This window comes from Anomaloglossus baeobatrachus, chromosome 9 (genome assembly GCF_048569485.1).
Source record: "Anomaloglossus baeobatrachus isolate aAnoBae1 chromosome 9, aAnoBae1.hap1, whole genome shotgun sequence".
NCBI lineage: Eukaryota > Metazoa > Chordata > Amphibia > Anura > Aromobatidae > Anomaloglossus > Anomaloglossus baeobatrachus.
The window spans coordinates 200,464,373-200,483,208 of NC_134361.1; the positions used below are offsets into that span (position 1 = coordinate 200,464,373).

At 52.6% G+C, this 18,836-nt stretch overlaps 1 protein-coding gene across 1 annotated transcript; it reads left to right on the forward strand.

Annotated features, from left to right (window-relative positions):
- Positions 1-1,616: 1,616 nt before the first annotated feature.
- Positions 1,617-4,006, forward strand: LOC142250669 (P3 protein-like). Its single transcript, XM_075322859.1, has one exon. The coding sequence runs from the start codon at positions 2,043-2,045 to the stop codon at positions 3,405-3,407; it is 1,365 nt and encodes a 454-aa protein (XP_075178974.1). The 5' UTR covers positions 1,617-2,042; the 3' UTR covers positions 3,408-4,006.
- The last annotated feature ends 14,830 nt before the right edge of the window (positions 4,007-18,836 follow it).

Here is an 18,836-nt window from a genome sequence, read left to right on the forward strand (position 1 = left end):
ACCCGAGCATGGTAGTGCCCACTCATCACTAGTTACGAGTACTGAGCACCCGAGCATGGTAGTGCCTGCTCATCACTAGTTACAAGTACTGAGCACCCGAGCATGGTAGTGCCTGCTCATCACTAGTTACCAGTACAGAGCACCCGAGCATGGTAGTGCCCGCTCATCACTAGTTAAGAGTACAGAGCACCCGAGCATGGTAGTGCCCGCTCATCACTAGTTACAAGTACTGAGCACCCGAGCATCGTAGTGCCCGCTCATCACTAGTTACGAGTACTGAGCACCCGAGCATAGTAGTGCCCGCTCATCACTAGTTACGAGTACTGAGCACCCGAGCATGGTAGTGCCCACTCATCACTAGTTACGAGTACTGAGCACCCGAGCATGGTAGTGCCCGCTCATCACTAGTTACGAGTACTGAGCACCCGAGCATGGTAGTGCCCACTCATCACTAGTTACGAGTACTGAGCACCCGAGCATGGTAGTGCCCGCTCATCACTAGTTACGAGTACTGAGCACCCGAGCATGGTAGTGCCCGCTCATCACTAGTTACGAGTACTGAGCACCCGAGCATGGTAGTGCCCGCTCATCACTAGTTACCAGTACTGAGCACCCGAGCATGGTAGTGCCCGCTCATCACTAGTTACGAGTACTGAGCACCCGAGCATGGTAGTGCCCGCTCATCACTAGTTACAAGTACAGAGCACCTGAGCATGGTAGTGCCCGCTCATCACTAGTTACCAGTACTGAGCACCCGAGAATGGTAGTGCCTGCTCATCACTAGTTACGAGTACAGAGCACCCGAGCATGGTAGTGCCCGCTCATCACTAGTTACGAGTACAGAGCACCCGAGCATGGTAGTGCCCGCTCATCACTAGTTACGAGTACTAAGCACCCGAGCATGGTAGTGCCCGCTCATCACTAGTTACGAGTACTGAGCACCCGAGCATGATAGTGCCCGCTCATCACTAGTAGGTACCCAAAGTATGGCGTGGGCTGCTTCATACAGTTCAGGTGCCAGCTGTGTTGTACAGCCAGTGCCTGAGTCTAATTGCTGTGATTGGAGCGAGCTTAGACACCGCCGTCCATTGTGACAATGATATTTAGGATGTCTGAAGTGAAGTGGTGATGGTGTTGTCATGGTAACCAGTGGCAGGCCGAAGGTCTTGATGCCCGCCATGTTTGTAGGCCTTTGTCTGGGCTTCATATGTGAATGGCTTTATCCCCCCCCCCTCCCCCCTTAAAGGGGAGTAATAAAGAAATTAATGTAAAAGTAAGTATATGCAATCTACTGAAAAATATAAAATTGCTTTTTTTTTTGACTACTGCGACTTTGAAGTAGAACAAATTTTGTTGCTATGGGAACACACATTCATTTTAACCAGCTTTATTGACATGAAAGTAAAATGTACATGAACACTTAATAGCTGATAGTTTATAATATTATTATAAACCAATTAACATTTTAGTTGAAAAAAGAGGCACAGTATGTGTTAGATTTGGGGCAAATCTCAATGCAGGCAGAGGAGGGAGTGAAGCTTTAGCGCTGAACTACAACTCCCGTCATGCATTGCGCCTGGAATCCGGAAGTGTATCAGGTGGAGCGGTCACGTGGTAACCAGGAAAAGGGAGAAGCTGGTGTCGCTGTGCAGCGGGTGCGCAGTGCCAGTTAGGGCGGTGATCGTGCGGGGTCTATGGAGCCGCCGGGATCTATGGAGGAGGCGAGGAGGACGAGAGGGAGGTCCACAGCGCTGCGAGTGGTGGGGAGACACTGCTGAGACCACCGAGGAGGACCATTCACTGCCAGCAAGCAGAGAGGAGACATTTTTAAAGGGACAGTCATCCCTGCACGCTCCCCTGGCACCAGTGTGGGTGAGGTTGGCATCAGAAGAGGACTTTTTCCAGGGACTGGTTCCATAAGGGTGGAAGAGGACGTTTTCCAGGGACTGGGTGGGCACCGAGCCGCCATGGTGCCATCAGAGTGGGCACACGGATGCTGAGCGCGGGCACGTACATGGCATGTGCCAGCAAGGACTGAGAACATGCCGTATCCCCTGTTGCTATTGGTTTACGTCCTGTCCATCGCGTCATCGCAGCCGCTGAACGGGTCCGGTGCCCCACCACCGGAGAGTCGCCAGCACCTGGCCTTACTCACACCCTCCTCGCCCGCTCCGCCCTCCTTATCTCGCCCGGCTTATCTTCAGATTGGCGACGGGTGTTGCCTCCAGTTTGACTTTCCAGAACACAGCGAAGGCGTCATCGTGATCAGCGTGGGCGCCGCCGCCCCCGGCTCTCAGCTCAGCGTCCGCTCCTTGGACACCTCGGTCTTACAGATCCTTAATGTGAGCCGTGCCCCCGAGGGACTGCCGGATAAGTTCCTGGCACACATCCGGTCCGGTATGCCCGGGACGGCTCCGCTCCAACTAAAACTCAAGCTCCTCAAATCCGTCATGGAAGAACGAGACGACTTCTCCATCCACGTGGTGGCCAACGCCGACGTTCCGGATAATGGAGGATTTTCCGCCAGTCACTTCTCGGAAAGCCCGCTCCTGTACGCTCTTCTGCCCCTCCTCTTCATCAATAAATGTGCCTTTGGATGTAAAGTGGACCTGGAGATCCTGAAAAGCCTAATCAAGCGCCCCTACCCGGTCCTGCTCGGTATTGTGGGCCAATTTGTTCTGATGCCACTTTATGCCTACCTCCTCTCCTTGGTTTTGGGACTTTCTCAGCCCTTGGCGCTTGGACTGGTGGTCACCTGCTCTTCGCCCGGCGGCGGCGGTGGATACCTGTACAGCCTTTTGTTGGGTGGAGACGTGACGTTGGCGATATCCATGACATTGGTGTCCACGGTGGCGGCGGTGGGCTTGATGCCAGTCTCGTCCTCCCTCTATGGACTCTTCTTGGGTGTCCACCACACATTGCACATTCCTTTTCTAAAGATCTTTGCCACGTTGCTGTTCATTGCTGTGCCAATCTCCACCGGGATGGTGATCAAGTGGCGCTTTCCGCAAGTGTCCAAGCTTCTCCTACTAGTGATCAAGCCTTTCAGTGTTGTGCTGATGGTGGGGGGTCTGTTCATGGCCTATCAGATGGGCTCATCCCTGCTGAGCCAGGTGCCCCCCATACTGATCGTAGCAGGGGTCAGCGTGCCACTGGTTGGTCTCACCACCGGGTATCTGCTGGCGTATTTGTTGAAGATCCCCATTGCCCAGCGTCGGACGGTCAGCATTGAAGTCGGGGTGCAGAACAGTCTTCTAGCCCTGGCCGTTCTTCAGCTCTCATTCCAACGGGCCGAGGCCGATCTCTCATCTCAGGCACCATTTTTGGTGGCCCTAAGCGGCACCTCGGAAATGTTACTTCTGGTCCTGTTACACTTTGCCTACAGAAAGTTTAAAGACAACACCTGAGGTGCCACGTCCTGTCAATGGGGTCTCCGAAAAGTTTACATGCTGCAAAGTTTATATTATTTATATGCCCACCTTCTAGATTTCCTAACATTGCCACCGTCCGGCACCTAGCGTGCCACAAATCTTCCATTTAACACATTCCATTTAGCTAATACTTGCGTTGCGCGGGCACTACCATGCTCAATCAGATGGGGGCGACTTAAGTATAATGGAAGTCAATGGGAATATTATCCCATAGACTTCCATTATACTTGTGTACTCAAGTCGCGAGCATCCGAACATAGTAGTGCCCGTGCAACGCTATGTAATACGTCTTCATGATATTCCATGACCTCAGGCTGACAGGTTTACAATCTCCAAAAAAGAACGAAAAAAGAAAAAAAACAGTGCCTATGGATAGATAATCTTGCATTGGTTAACCCTTTACTATGTCGCTATTCTGTCACTATCCTCAAAAGCCAAAGCTCTGTGTTCAGCGCGCTTCAGGGGGGAGATGGCTATTTTTTTATACAATGTTTTGTAATGTATGCAGGGTACGACCATTTATTTTTTTGTTTTTTTTCCTGGTACTGAAGAAATTAAACAAGTTAAAACCATAATGTGTGGGTGCAAGAATTTGTGATCACTATATCAGTGGTAGCCAATTTGATTCTTAGAGGGGCCACGTGGATAGTTGTGGGTCCCTTGTGGGGGTTCCTGAAGGTTGTGTAGCTCTGATGATTTTCTATCTGGGTTCATAAGATCTCATGGATGACTGTTTACATAGACTTCAATGGGAAAGTAAAAAACTGCAATGAAATCTATTGTGTTACTTGCAGGTCTGCACTAAAATCTGTAATTCATTCCAAAGCCAACTTTCGGCAGCAAACTGGTTTTACAGAAAATGTGAGAAATTTTTAAAAGGTTATTCCCAAAATCACAACTTATCTCCTATCCTAATAGGGGATTATGTGCCGATCGCTGGGGATCGGACCAAAGGGTTCCCCGAGGGTCCTGAGGTTGGGTCTCCGCTGCCCTGTTGCGCAGTACCATGGCTCTTTTTGTCACCTCCACTCCATTGGTCAGGGCTGCAAAGTTCCAAATTTCTGGATCCAGAGCCCTGATCTTGGGATTGTTGGGGTGCCAGCGATCAGTGGATTGTTGGGGTGCCAGCGATCAGTGGATTGTTGGGGTGCCAGCGATCAGTGGATTGTTGGGGTGCCAGCGATCAGTGGACTGTTGGGGTGCCAGCGATCAGTGGATTGTTGGGGTGCCAGCGATCAGTGGATTGTTGGGGTCCCAGCGATCAGTGGATTGTTGGGGTGCCAGCGATCTGGAATTTATTCCTTTGAGAAGACATAATGTGATATTTGGTGACAATCTTAATGGTGTGTGGCCTTATGCCGGCGTCACACGGGACGATCTATCGTGCGATCGCACCCGTCCCCGTCGTTTGTGCGTCATGGGTAATTTGTTGCCCGTGGCGCACAAAGTCGTTAACCCCCGTCACACGTACTTACCTCCCGGACGACGTCGCTGTGGGCGGCGAACAACCACTTCCTGAAGGGGGAAGGACGTTCGACGTCACACAGCGGCCGGCCAATAGAAGCGGAGGGGCGGAGATGAGCGGGACGTAAACATCCCGCCCACCTCCTTCCTTCCGCATTGCCGGCGGGACGCAGGTAAGCTGTGTTCGCCGTTCCCGGGGTGTCACATGGAGCGATGTGTGCTGCCTCGGGAACGATTAACAACCGGAGCACAAAAGGAGGACCGACATTTTGAAAATGAACGACGTGTCAACGAGCATAAGATAAGGTGAGTATTTGTGCTCGTTCACAGTCGTTCGGAGGTGTCACATGGTACGATATCTCTGACGATGCCGGATGTGCGTCACTAACGACGTGACCCCGACGACATATTGCCCGATATATCGTACCGTGTGACACCGGCATTAGGGGCTGGAGCATGACACAATAATTTGGCAATCTTTGTCATGCTATCAGTCGGAGTTTAGGATGTCACACCACCACTGATCTAGAAGTTATTGCCTTTCCCGACGATTGGGGATAATTTCTTGTAACCAGAATACGCCTTTAATTCGTTCTTCCGAAGGCAAGACTGAGCTTGTGTTCTCAGTTTAGCGCTCAAGGGGATGAAGCATCTCACGGGGATAGTCGCTGGTATTTCAGGAATCCCTGTGTCCTGCGTTGTCTTCTGAGACTCACAGCACAGGAGTGATCCCTTAACGGGCTCAAAGTAAGTGCTCCCTAATCGTGATCCCCGAGCTAAACCGGTCCGCCCTAACCATCAGTATAGCCCTTTTACAGTACGACAGTCACGATTAATCTATTGTTGGTACGCCGATCAATCGGTGATCGTTTAGATTTGTCTACAAGGAGCGATCGTTGGTACGGTGTATGATCGATCGTTACTGTGAGTGCCCATCATTCCCTGTCTACAAGGAGCGATCGTCGGTGCGGTGTGTGATCGATCGTTACTGTGAGTGCTCATCATTCCCTGTCTACAAGGAGCGATCGTCGGTGCGGTGTGTGATCGATCGTTACTGTGAGTGCCCATCATTCCCTGTCTACAAGGAGCGATCGTCAGTGCGGTGTATGATCGATCGTTACTGTGAGTGCTTATTCCCTGTCTACAAGGAGCGATCGTCGGTGCGGTGTATGATCAATCGTTACTGTGAGTGCTTATCATTCCCTGTCTACAAGGAGCGATCGTCGGTGCGGTGTATGATCGATCGTTACTGTGAGTGCTTATCATTCCCTGTCTACAAGGAGCGATCGTCGGTGCGGTGTGTGATCGATCGTTACTGTGAGTGCTTATTCCCTGTCTACAAGGAGCGATCGTCGGTGCGGTGTATGATCGATCGTTACTGTGAGTGCCCATCATTCCCTGTCTACAAGGAGCGATCGTCAGTGCGGTGTATGATCGATCGTTACTGTGAGTGCTCATCATTCCCTGTCTACAAGGAGCGATCGTCGGTGCGGTGAATGATCGATCGTTACTGTGAGTGCTCATCATTCCCTGTCTACAAGGAGCGATCGTCGGTGCGGTGTATGATCGATCATTACTGTGAGTGCTTATCATTCCCTGTCTACAAGGAGCGATCGTCGGTGCGGTGTATAATCGATTGTTTCTGTGAGTGCTTATCATTCCCTGTCTACAAGGAGTGATCGTCGGTGCGGTGTATGATCGATCGTTACTGTGAGTGCTTATCATTCCCTGTCTACAAGGAGCGATCGTCGGTGCGGTGTATGATCGATCGTTACTGTGAGTGCTTATCATTCCCTGTCTACAAGGAGCGATCGTCGGTGCGGTGTATGATCGATTGTTACGTGAGTGCTTATCATTCCCTGTCTACAAGGAGCGATCGTCGGTGCGGTGTATGATCGATCGTTACTGTGAGTGCTTATCATTCCCTGTCTACAAGGAGTGATCGTCGGTGCGGTGTATGATCGATCGTTACTGTGAGTGCTTATCATTCCCTGTCTACAAGGAGCGATCGTCGGTGCGGTGTGTGATCATTACTCTGAGTGCTCATCAGTCCTTGTCTGCAGTGTGTCATCGCCCGTTACTGTGAGTGCTCATCAGTCCTTGTCTACATGGGTGATGTGCCACCGTAAAATGATTAGGGTCCTGTGCCGCCAGATCATGCAACACCCAGAAAACATCCCGTCTTACCGGCCCTGTGTCTTGTTGATACTGTACTGGAATCGCTCACATGATTCACTTCCACATTACAGAAATTACCATTCATGACTCCACGATAAAAGCCGCCCGACCGCATTACATCCACATTATCCAGCTCTTAATGTTATCAAGGTCGTAAAGGATCATTATTGATCTGATCCGCTTCTCTCCCGCGCTCATTAGCTCTTATGATGAGAGTAAATGGACATCCGGCAGGAGAGCTATGCGGCAGATCACTAACGTTATTCTCTGTCTCGCCAGTTGTATATAAAAGTAATTTTGTAAGTAGAAGATATGGCCGGGAACAATCAGTGGGTATAAAGGATTTATGAGAGTTGGGTTTTGGACACATGTAATATAACCTTCTAGCACCCAAGATTGAAGAAACGTCTGATCCCAATTATTTGACCCTGCTAAAAGTTGGGATCAAAGGAATCTTTGATCCTGACTATTTGACCTTCCAACACCCTAGATCTGAGGAACCTCTGATCACGGCCATTTGACCCTTCTAGCAGCCAGTGTTGAAGGGACTTCTGATCTCGAACCATTTGACTCTTCTAGTGCCCAGCATTGAAGGAACCTCTGATCTTGGCCATTTAACCCCTTTGGCGGCCAGTATCAGAGGAACCTCTCATCCTCGTTGACTCTTCTAGTTGCCAATATTGGAGGAACCTCTGATCCTAGTTGACCCCTTCTAGCAACCCAGAATTGGAGGAATCTCTGATCCCGACCAGTATCAGAGAAACCTCTGATCCCCGTTCCTTGACCCTTCTGGCCTTTAGTATAGGAGCAATCGCTGATCCTGGCCATTTAACCCTTTTGGTGGTCAGTATTTCAGGAAACGCTGATCCTGGCCATTTAATCCTTTTGGTGGCCTGTATTGGAGAAACCACTGATCCCGGCCATTAGATGCTTTTAATGGTTGACATCAGAGGAACCTCAGGTTTTATGGCCGGGATCAGAGGTTTCTCCAATAAGGACCACCAAAAGGGGTTAAATAGCTGGGATCAGAGTTATCTCCAATACTGGCTGCTAGAAGGATCAACTGGCTGGATCAGAGGTATCTCCAATCCCTGGCGCTAAAAGACGTCAAATGACTGGGATCAGAGGTTCCTTCGATCAACGGCTGTTAGGATTTATGGCCAGGATCAAACAGCCATGATCGGGGGAACCTCTGATCCCAGTCATTTGACCTCTTTTAGCGCCAAGGATTGGAGATACCTCTGATCCAGCCAGTTGACCCTTCTAGCAGCCAGTATTGGAGATAACTCTGATCCCAGCTATTTAACCCTTTTGGTGGTCCTTATTGGAGAAACCTCTGATCCCAGCTATTTAATCCTTTTGGTGGTCTTTATTGGAGAAATCTCTGATCCCAGCCATTTAATCCTTTTGGCGGCTAGTATCAAAGAAACCTCTGATCCCAGTCATTTGACCATTCCATTGTTCAGGATAGTAAAAACATCTTGTCACGAACCACCGGGGGGGGTCACTCAGAAATCCCCCGCGCTGGCTACCAGTACGTCACAATCGGGGGGTAACAAGTGGGGGTCACCCCTCCTTTATACCTACAGACCGACAGACAGAGCACGTGACGCGCTCTCTAGCGCCCCTCTTATAGTCAGGCCAATTATGGAATTGCCCGACAATAAGCAAGGAGGCCGCTATACTACTTATGCCGATTATTGAAGGGTCCCCGGTGAGAGTAGGGTATATATTCCCCCGACCTCCGCGGGCGGAATATATAAAACCTCCCCGAATCTCACTGGCCTCCCCACAATAATCCTTGGCACAACTCGCTGCCACCAACCGCTTCACGGTAACTATTAGCCGAACACACAGACGTGGGATTCAAGATCGAGATAACAGAGCAGCCCAAGATTAATTATATAATTTAATCAGCCTAAAGCACACTAGAAACTACAATATATACAATAGGGAATCTACAGAATATACATATGTCAGAGTACAGTTACAGATAAAGCATGGTTTACAAACAGGCATACACAGTTCCAGCAGTTACCTTGTGCGTCTGGCCACAGGGGGGCGCTGTAGACCAGGTTTCCAGGATCTTTCACACAGATGTTTCCTACACGTGACCCCCAGCGAAAGAACACTGGAAAATGGCCGAAGTAGGGTTATCAACCTGGGCAAATCCAGGTCCCCTCCTACCTTAGTGACCTCACAGGGAGCACTGCTCCACCCCTGGCTGGAGTTATGGACAATATCCACAACATGGCATATGGGCCATAACTTTGCCTGGGAGCGTCGTAGGCGGACGCCAACGCTCTCATTGTGACAGTTATGAATTTAGCTACAGAACGAGAGGACTCATGACTTGTCTACTAGTTCCCCATTGGCGGATATCACGCCTGGGGTACTTCCCAATGTCCTACTCCCATAAAAAAGGTGTGCCAGCATCGTCCGCATGCAGAGACACCATTTTTATGGTTGCCATATTTATCGGAAATATGGCTTGCGAGATATGAACCATATTTTCCTGGAGTCGTTCTGTCTGGATACTTCCAAGCTTGCTAATTAGATAGCAGCCCCTACCACAGGGTCACGGCAGGGAGTCATCCTGTGTCCATTGTTCCCACATCATCTAATCTCCATATCACAGGAGATGGCCATGGAGGTGTAAGTGGAACACAGACCAGTTCCTTTGACACCTATCTGCTAAACAAACCGTTTATCCCTGTGGTAAATTTTCTGATTGAAGGAGTTGTGTGAAGGAAAGGGGGGGTGACACCAGGAGAGGGTTTCCTGACATAACTTGAATATCATGATTTATCGTCATATCTCCGGATTTACCTCACACCTCCCCCCTTTTGAGGGCGCTAGGGGGCAGCACACTCCGGTGTTCCCCCGTGCGCCCGTCCGCGACCTCTCCTTGTCGGGACAGCCCGTCTGCGTTACCGTGGTCACGGCCCCTTTTGTGTCGAATGGTGAAGTTGTATTGCTGGAGCGCCAGGCTCCATCGCAACAACCTGCCATTCGTCCCGGAGACAGTGTGTAACCAGCTGAGGGGATTGTGGTCCGTCTCCACGATGAAGTGGCGCCCGTATAGATAGGGTTGCAGACGCTGCAGGGCCCACACTATGGCCAGGCACTCCTTTTCCATCGTGGAATAGGCCACTTCCCTTGGTAACAGCTTCCTGCTCAGGTACAAGACTGGGTGCTCTTGGCTCGCAGAGTCCACCTGGCTGAGCACCGCACCGAGGCCGAAGTCACTGGCGTCGGTCTGTACTACAAACGGCCGCGTGAAGTCGGCTGCCTGTAGCACGGGCGGGCTGGACAGGGCGTCCTTTAGGGCCCGGAAGGCTGTCTCGCAGTCCATTGTCCAATCGACTGCAGAGGGCAGCTTCTTCTTGGTGAGGTCCGTCAAGGGCTTTGCCAGGCTACTATAGCATGGAACAAACCTCCTATAGTACCCAGCGGTCCCCAAGAAGGACATCACCTGCTTCTTGGTCCTGGGGGTGGGCCAGGATGCGATGGCTTCCACTTTCTCAGGCTCGGGCTTCAGTGTTCTCCCGCCTACCCGGTGACCGAGGTACTGGACCTCGCTCATGGCCAGCTGACACTTTCCCGGCTTGATGGTCAAACCTGCCTGGTGGATCCGCCTGAGCACCTGTGCTAGATGCTCTAGGTGATCTTCCCAGGTGGGACTGAAGACGGCAATGTCATCCAGGTACGCGGCCGCGTACCCTTCAAGTCCCTTGAGCAGGGTGTTGACCATCCGCTGGAAAGTGGCAGGGGCATTCCTCATCCCGAATGGCATCACCGTGGACTCGTACAGTCCAAATGGGGTAATAAAGGCAGAGCGTTCCCTGGCCTTGCGAGTCAGGGGGATCTGCCAATATCCCCGGCTCAGATCCATGATGGTCAGGTACTGAGCCCCGGCCAACTGATCGAGCAGGTCATCGATGCGTGGCATTGGGTACGCATCGGCGACTGTGACAGCATTGAGCCCCCTGTAGTCCACGCAGAACCGAGTGGTTCGGTCCTTCTTAGGGACGAGGACTACAGGCGAGGCCCAAGCGCTGTTGGATGCCTGGATCACCCCCAGCTTCAGCATCTCGTCAATCTCCTGGCGCATGTGTTGCTGCACCTCCAGGGAAACCCGATATGCTGAACGCCGGATCGGGGGATGATCCCCAGTGTCCACGTGATGGACAGCCAAGTCAGTCCTTCCGGGCTGGTTGGTAAACAACCCCCGGAAGGGGTGTAGGGTGGCCCACAGCTGGGACCGTTGGTCCTCCAAGAGCTGGTGGCCAACCTCCACATCCTCAATGGATCCGCCTGCCCTAACCTGGGCTAGCATATCCAAGAGGGTTTCCGCTTCTCCCTCCTCGGGCAGGTTGCACACGGGGAGCGCACATGCCTCCCGCTCATGATGTGCCTTCATCATGTTCACATGGAAGGGCTTCCGCCTTCCACGGGCAGGGTCCAGGGTGACCAGGTACGTCACAGGGTTGAGCTGCTGGTACACGAGGTATGGGCCTTCCCAGGCTGCCTGAAGCTTGTCCTGTGGTACGGGGACCAGTACCCACACCTTTTGACCCACTTGGTAGGTCCTCTCACAAGCGTTCTGGTCGTACCAACGCTTCTGATCGGCCTGGGCTTGAGCCATATTGTCGTGTACCAGTTGCGTCACGGCCTGCATTTTGTCCCGGAAGCGCATGACATACTCGATAACCGACACTCCAGGGGTGGCCAAATCCCCTTCCCAAGCCTCTTTCACCAGAGCCAGGGGGCCCCGCACACGTCGCCCGTACAGGAGCTCAAACGGTGAGAATCCCGTTGAGGCCTGTGGAACCTCCCGGTAAGCAATAACAGGTGTGGGAGATACCGCTCCCAGTCACGCTCGTGGGAGTCGACCAACATCTTAAGCATCTGCTTTAAGGTGCCATTGAACCGCTCGCACAGGCCATTAGTCTGTGGATGGTACGGGCTGGCCACCAGATGTCGCACCTGGACTTGCTTACAGAGGGCCTCCATCAGCTGGGACATGAATTGGGTCCCCCGGTCAGTGAGCATTTCCTGGGGAAAACCCACTCGGGAGAAAATCTCCAGCAATGCGGTGGCCACCTTGTCAGCCCGAATGGACGACAAGGCCACTGCTTCTGGGTACCGGGTGGCATAGTCCACTACCGTCAGTATGAAGCGTTTCCCGGAGCTGCTGGGGATGGCCAGCGGGCCGACCAGATCCACAGCCACCCTCCTGAAAGGCTCATCGATGATGGGCAGAGATACCAGTGGGGCTTTGGGGTGTGGCCCCGCCTTCCCCACTCTCTGACAGGTTTCACACGAACGGCAGTAGGCAGCCACATCGGCCCCCATTTTTGGCCAGTAGAAATGCTGGTTTAACCTGGCCTTGGTCTTAGCGATCCCTAGGTGTCCGGCCATCGGAATCTCATGTGCGATCCGCAACAACTCCGTCCGGAACGGATAGGGTACCACTAACTGTCGGTCCCTGGGCCACGCCTCCGGTGAACCCTGCTGGACCGTGACCCGGTACAGCCGTCCTTGGTCCCAGACCACTCGCTCCGGGTCCGAGTCCGAGGGAGGCTGTGCCGCCTGCTCCTTAAGAGCTTTCAGGCTGTCGTCAGCTTCTAACGCTGCCTGAAACCCCTGACTAGATGTGGCCAGAATCGACGAGACTGTCACATCTTCAGTCAGTACCCCGGGACCTGTGTCCTGGCCTCCACCTGACTCGGCTGCCACTTGGTCAGAAGGGGAAGAGCTATCGGACCTCCGGGAGGCCCCTTGGCTTCCAGCACTCCCACTGCGGGTGACAGCGGCCACAGCTGCTGCGACCGTGGGTCGTGCCTGCTCCTCCTCCGTTCCTGACCAAGTCGCCGGTTCAGGCAGACCTACCTGGCTTCCTGACACCCCGGTTGTGGGGGAACCCTGCACCGAGATCTTACCTGGGAGCACTTCCGCTCCGGGACCGGCCCCAATCTCACCTGCCTGTTCCCCCCCTGCAGCAACAGAACCCCGCTATGAAATCTCTGGGGACCCCACATTTGCTGTGGTAGCCCCCACCCCACACACTGGTCCTCCCCCTGCAGCACCCTGCTCTCTGCTTATCCCTGCAGAGGGCAACAGATCCCAGCTCGCTGGCTGATCACTTGTAGAGGCATGGTCACACCTTTCTCTGACCCCCTCCCCTCCTGTCACAGCTGCAGCTGAGTGTGTGTCTATGGTGTCTATGCAAGCAGAAATATCAGAGTTCACTCCCCCCTCCCTTACATCATTCATAGATAACACATTAACATTGTCCGGAGGCTCGTCAGTACTGGCTGAAGGTTCAGCCCTTGGGGGGGGCCCAAACTGGGAGGTTATCTGCCCCAAATCTGTCCCAAGTAGCACGTTTGCGGGGATCCGATCAGTTACCCCCACCTCTCCCACCCCTCGCCCTGCGCCCCAGTCCACATAAATGCCAGCAACAGGCAGCGCCGGGTCAATGCCTCCAATCCCGGAGACAGCGAGGGTTTTTCCAGGTATCAAGTCTTGGGGGGACACCATCTCAGGCCGCACCAGAGTCACCTCCGAGGCGCTGTCTCGCAGTCCTATGGTCACAGACCGGCCGACGGTGACAGGTTGGAAGCTGTCCAGGGACCTACCACCACCCCCACCCACACAATACACCTTGGGCGGCCCTTGGGACGGGGACGGAGCCGGGGCCTTGGGACGCTGAGGGCACATGGCCTTGAAGTGTCCAGGTAGGTTGCACTGGTGGCACCGTCTTGGCTCTGCCACGGGCCTGGAGAGGGGAGTTGAGGGGGACACCCCCTGCAGTCTAGGGGCAGGTGGGGCAGTCGTAGAATTCATCTTACCCCCTCTCCAGGTGCTGCTGGTGGCTGCTCTCCTGGCCTCAGGAGCCCGATTGTTGGTGTAGTCATCGGCCAGGGCAGCTGTAGCCGTGGACCCCTTTGGCTTCTGGTCTCGGATGAACTGGCGGAGATCCTCAGGGCAGTTCCACAAGAGTTGCTCCGTGATGACCAAGTCTAGGATCTCTGGTCCGGTGGTAAGCTGCAGGCCTTGGGTCTAGTGGTCGGCAGCTCGGGCAAGTGCCCGCCGGTGGTCAGCCCAGGAGTCCTTTGGTCCCTTCTGCAGGGTCCGGAACTTCTTGCGGTAGGACTCCGGAGTGAGGTTGTACTGTTGGATCAGGGCCCGCTTGATGGTGTCGTAGCCCTGATCTGCCTCAGTAGGCAAGTCCCCAAGGATTTCCAGGGCCTTACCCCTTAAACGGGGGGTCAGGTATTTGGCCCACTGGTCCTTGTCCAGATGGTGCTGCAAGCAAGTCCGTTCAAAAGCAGTCAGGAAAGAGTCCAAGTCTCCATCCTTCTCCAGCACTGGGAAGTCCTCAACACGGACCTTTGGAAGTTTGGTGTCTTGAAGGTCACGTGTGGCTGATGAGGGCCGGAGCTGAGCTAGCTGCAGCTGGTGGTCACGCTCTGCCTGTTGCTGTCGCTCTTCACGTGCTGCTTGCCGCTCCGCAGCCTCAGCGTCACGCGCTGCCTGTCGCTCACGCTCGGCCATGAGTATCTCGTAGGTATCCCGGTCTCCAGCCATAAGCCTGGCCAAGGCAGCTTGAAGGAGGGCCTCTGCACCTCTCAGGCCGGAGGGATTGGCAAGTGGTGATCTGCGGCACGCTGCAGAGCCAGGTGATTCAGTGTCCATTTCAGAGCGGAGGACTGGCATCTGGCTCGTTGAGGACCCTTGGGCGAGCTCCTCCTCATCTTGTCCAGCAGTGCCAGGTTGTGCAATGTCCTCTGCAGAGCTGTTCTCTGGCGTCGGGCTCCTGGAGGACTCGTGGACAACCTCCTCATCGTCTCTGGCCTGAGCATCGGCCATTCCTTTGGCTTTGCTCCTGGTGCTCTCAGCCATTGTTGCAGACTTTGGTCACTGACACAGAACTGACACCTGATGTGCCCACACACCTTACAGTATCTGCACTCTGACACTCTAGTGTTGAGCTAGTCTGAAGACCCCAGCAGCCACAGCTGCTGCAGGCAGTCTTTAGTGTCTGGGAGTATGGGTCTCACACTCACACACACTATTATCTCGATCCCACCGCTATGCCACCAATATGTCACGAACCACCGGGGGGGGTCACTCAGAAATCCCCCGCGCTGGCTACCAGTACGTCACAATCGGGGGGTAACAAGTGGGGGTCACCCCTCCTTTATACCTCCCGACCGACAGACAGAGCACGTGACGCGCTCTCTAGCGCCCCTCTTATAGTCAGGCCAATTATGGAATTGCCCGACAATAAGCAAGGAGGCCGCTATACTACTTATGCCGATTATTGAAGGGTCCCCGGTGAGAGTAGGGTATATATTCCCCCGACCTCCGCGGGCGGAATATATAAAACCTCCCCGAATCTCACTGGCCTCCCCACAATAATCCTTGGCACAACTCGCTGCCACCAACCGCTTCACGGTAACTATTAGCCGAACACACAGGCGTGGGATTCAAGATCGAGATAACAGAGCAGCCCAAGATTAATTATATAATTTAATCAGCCTAAAGCACACTAGAAACTACAATATATACAATAGGGAATCTACAGAATATACATATGTCAGAGTACAGTTACAGATAAAGCATGGTTTACAAACAGGCATACACAGTTCCAGCAGTTACCTTGTGCGTCTGGCCACAGGGGGGCGCTGTAGACCAGGTTTCCAGGATCTTTCCCACAGATGTTTCCTACACGTGACCCCCAGCGAAAGAACACTGGAAAATGGCCGAAGTAGGGTTATCAACCTGGGCAAATCCAGGTCCCCTCCTACCTTAGTGACCTCACAGGGAGCACTGCTCCACCCCTGGCTGGAGTTATGGACAATATCCACAACATGGAATATGGGCCATAACTTTGCCTGGGAGCGTCGTAGGCGGACGCCAACGCTCTCATTGTGACAGTTATGAATTTAGCTACAGAACGAGAGGACTCATGACTTGTCTACTAGTTCCCCATTGGCGGATATCACGCCTGGGGTACTTCCCAATGTCCTACTCCCATAAAAAAGGTGTGCCAGCATCGTCCGCATGCAGAGACACCATTTTTATGGTTGCCATATTTATCGGAAATATGGCTTGCGAGATATGAACCATATTTTCCTGGAGTCGTTCTGTCTGGATACTTCCAAGCTTGCTAATTAGATAGCAGCCCCTACCACAGGGTCACGGCAGGGAGTCATCCTGTGTCCATTGTTCCCACATCATCTAATCTCCATATCACAGGAGATGGCCATGGAGGTGTAAGGGGTGCTTCACACACAGCGAGCTCGCTGCCGAGATCGCTGCTGAGTCACGCTTTTTGTGACGCAGCAGTGACCTCATTAGCGATCTCGCTGTGTGTGACAATGAGCAGCGATCTGGCCCCTGCTGCGAGATCGCTGCTCGTTACACACAGCCCTGGTTCGTTTTCTTCAAAGCCGCTCTCCTGCTGTGACACACAGATCGCTGTGTGTGACAGCAAGAGAGCGACAAATGAAGCGAGCAGGGAGCAGGAGCCGGCGTCTGACAGCTGAGGTAAGCTGTATCCAAGATAAACATCGGGTAACCAAGGTGGTTACCCGATATTTACCTTAGTTACCAGCCTCCGCAGCTCTCACGCTGCCTGTGCTGCCGGCTCCGGCTCTCTGCACATGTAGCTGCTGTACACATCGGGTTAATTAACCCGATGTGTACAGCAGCTAGGAGAGCAAGGAGCCAGCGCTCAGTGTGCGCGGCTCCCTGCTCTCTGCACATGTAGCTGCATTACACATCGGGTTAATTAACCCGATGTGTAATGCAGCTAGGAGAGCAAGGAGCCAGCGCTCAGTGTGCGCGGCTCCCTGCTCCCTGCTCACACTGGTAACTAATGTAAACATCGGGTAACCATACCCGATGTTTACCTTAGTTACCAGTCTCCGCAGCTTCCAGACGGCGGCTCCGTGCAAGCGCAGCGTCGCTTGCACGTCGCTGCTGGCTGGGGGCTGTTCACTGGTCGCTGGTGAGATCTGCCTGTTTGACAGCTCACCAGCGACCATGTAGCGATGCAGCAGCGATCCTGACCAGGTCAGATCGCTGGTCGGATCGCTGCTGCATCGCTAAAGTGTGAAGGTACCCTAAGTGGAACACAGACCAGTTCCTTTGACACCTATCTGCTAAACAAACCGTTTATCCCTGTGGTAAATTTTCTGATTGAAGGAGTTGTGTGAAGGAAAGGGGGGGTGACACCAGGAGAGGGCTTCCTGACATAACTTGAATATCATGATTTATCGTCATATCTCCGGATTTACCTCACACATCTGATCCCAGCAAATCAAAGGAGTCAAGAGGAATAGTGATAAACTACAATACGGTATGGTAATACACTAGGTATAAAAGGCTTCAGCTAGGAGGAGGTCGATGGGGCCTCCATGTTTAGTACGTGCCATGCCCCACGATTCAGGTCCACAACAACGTCAGTTTCATACACCTTAATGCATCTGCTGTCAGGGGAGATTTAGTGCGTGATAGGGTGGGGGTTCCCACTGGTGTGAGCTGCACCCACCCAAGGCTCGGCTCACATTACCGCAGCCCTCTCCATCGAACATTAGGCACGTCGGAGCCCCTGCAGACCACCATCTGGACTCTGTCCTGTCATTATTCATAGTCTGCAGATGTACAAATGTGAACCTAGCAAAACGGGGCAGACCGTGTAGTGCCTGGATCGAGGCCGGACCATCTCCACAGTGGGGGTACTGTGGGAATATTGTTTTTCGAGGACTCTGACAGAAACCCCGATGAAGTGCTCAACGTTAAGCACCAGATAGCCCAAGGACAAGTTACGAGCTAGGTAAATGTCTTGAACGTGCCCTTTACACACAGTGATCCATGTACAGAACGACAGTATATAGTTTTACAGCCGCCTACAACCTTAATTAGATATTTACTGGTGGGAAGAACGAGCCGCACCGAGATCCCGGCTGCTGTGTCATTCACCTTTGAGGCTAGAGCCTGAATGACGGGATTTGGACAGCGTTGCCATGGTAGCAGAATGGCGCCGTCATTCTTCAACCCTTCAGGCGATCAGGACAATAATAGAAGCAGTTCTTCCATAAGTCTGTCACCACCATCATGGGCACGTCACAAGACAACCGGCTCACCACAGCCACCTCCTATATATGTGCTCCAAGTATATACACCTACAGTCATGGCCGAAACTGTTGCCCCCCCCTGGAAAATGTTCCAGAAGATGAAGCATGTCTCCCAGAAAAGGATTTCCATCAATTTTTCTCCTCCGTGCATGTCCAGGTATATTAGTTACAGTGCCATGGCTTGTAAACGTCTTGATTATGTTGCGTACTGTGCATAAAGGAACATAAAGATCTTTAAAGATGGACTTGAGAACCAAAATTGTTGAAAAATATCAACAAAAAACTCAGTTACAAGTCCTCAGACAGTTGTTCTCTCCTCTTTCTGTTCTCCATGCTTAGTGTGGCACACATTAAGGAATAACGTTTGGAACTCCATTCTATGTCTGAACTGGGTGCAAAAAACCTAAAAAACATCACTATGGGGAGATAAGGTATGCACACCAGTGACTATGGAAGGGGAATACATGGAATAGCAGAAACTGCTGTGTGAATACTGACATGAAAAATTCAATAGCTATTTGTTAGAATGAAATGTGAAAAATGGAACCTGCATTACTGCCATGAATATATGAATAAAGAGAAATTTAGCTACTGAATTGATCAATGCAGA